The sequence below is a fragment of the Capsicum annuum genome, chromosome 4, assembly GCF_002878395.1.
Source record: "Capsicum annuum cultivar UCD-10X-F1 chromosome 4, UCD10Xv1.1, whole genome shotgun sequence".
Lineage (NCBI taxonomy): Eukaryota > Viridiplantae > Streptophyta > Magnoliopsida > Solanales > Solanaceae > Capsicum > Capsicum annuum.
The window spans coordinates 183,241,026-183,241,428 of NC_061114.1; the positions used below are offsets into that span (position 1 = coordinate 183,241,026).

Sequence of the window (403 nt, forward strand, 5' to 3'; positions counted from 1 at the left end):
CCCCGGCTAATTCGGATCGGGCGTTGCAGGGCCCATTAACGTGGCAGCGCTCCCAACAGAACTTTCTCCATAACTAGGGTCATACCCTCGATCTCTGATTAAGGGTGGAGCAGCCCCATCCACTGCACTATAACCATGTTGATTTTAATTCATATATTTATTTGTATATAAATACAAATGATAAATTGCACATATTGACAACTAAATTATTCAAATACAAATAATAAATTATATTTGAAATATATAGTATGATACAAATAAATTTAAAGTAAAAAAAATATAAAATGCAATGACAAAAAAAATGAGGTAAAGAATATAAAAAAATAAGAAAAATGACAAAAAGGACGAACCAAGAATGATAAAGGGGAAAACTAAAGTACAAAAAAAAATGCAAAGAAATAAA

The 403-nt window shown here is 30.5% G+C and overlaps 1 protein-coding gene across 1 annotated transcript in view; it reads left to right on the plus strand.

The window, feature by feature from the left end:
• The window catches only part of LOC107868788 (disease resistance protein Roq1-like), a 4,780-nt gene extending 4,741 nt beyond the window's left edge, over positions 1 to 39 (plus strand). The window contains exon 4 of the mRNA XM_016715428.2: positions 30 to 39. Within this exon, the coding sequence (XP_016570914.2) occupies positions 30 to 39 (10 nt within the window). The remainder of the gene's footprint in view (positions 1 to 29) is intronic.
• The last annotated feature ends 364 nt before the right edge of the window (positions 40 to 403 follow it).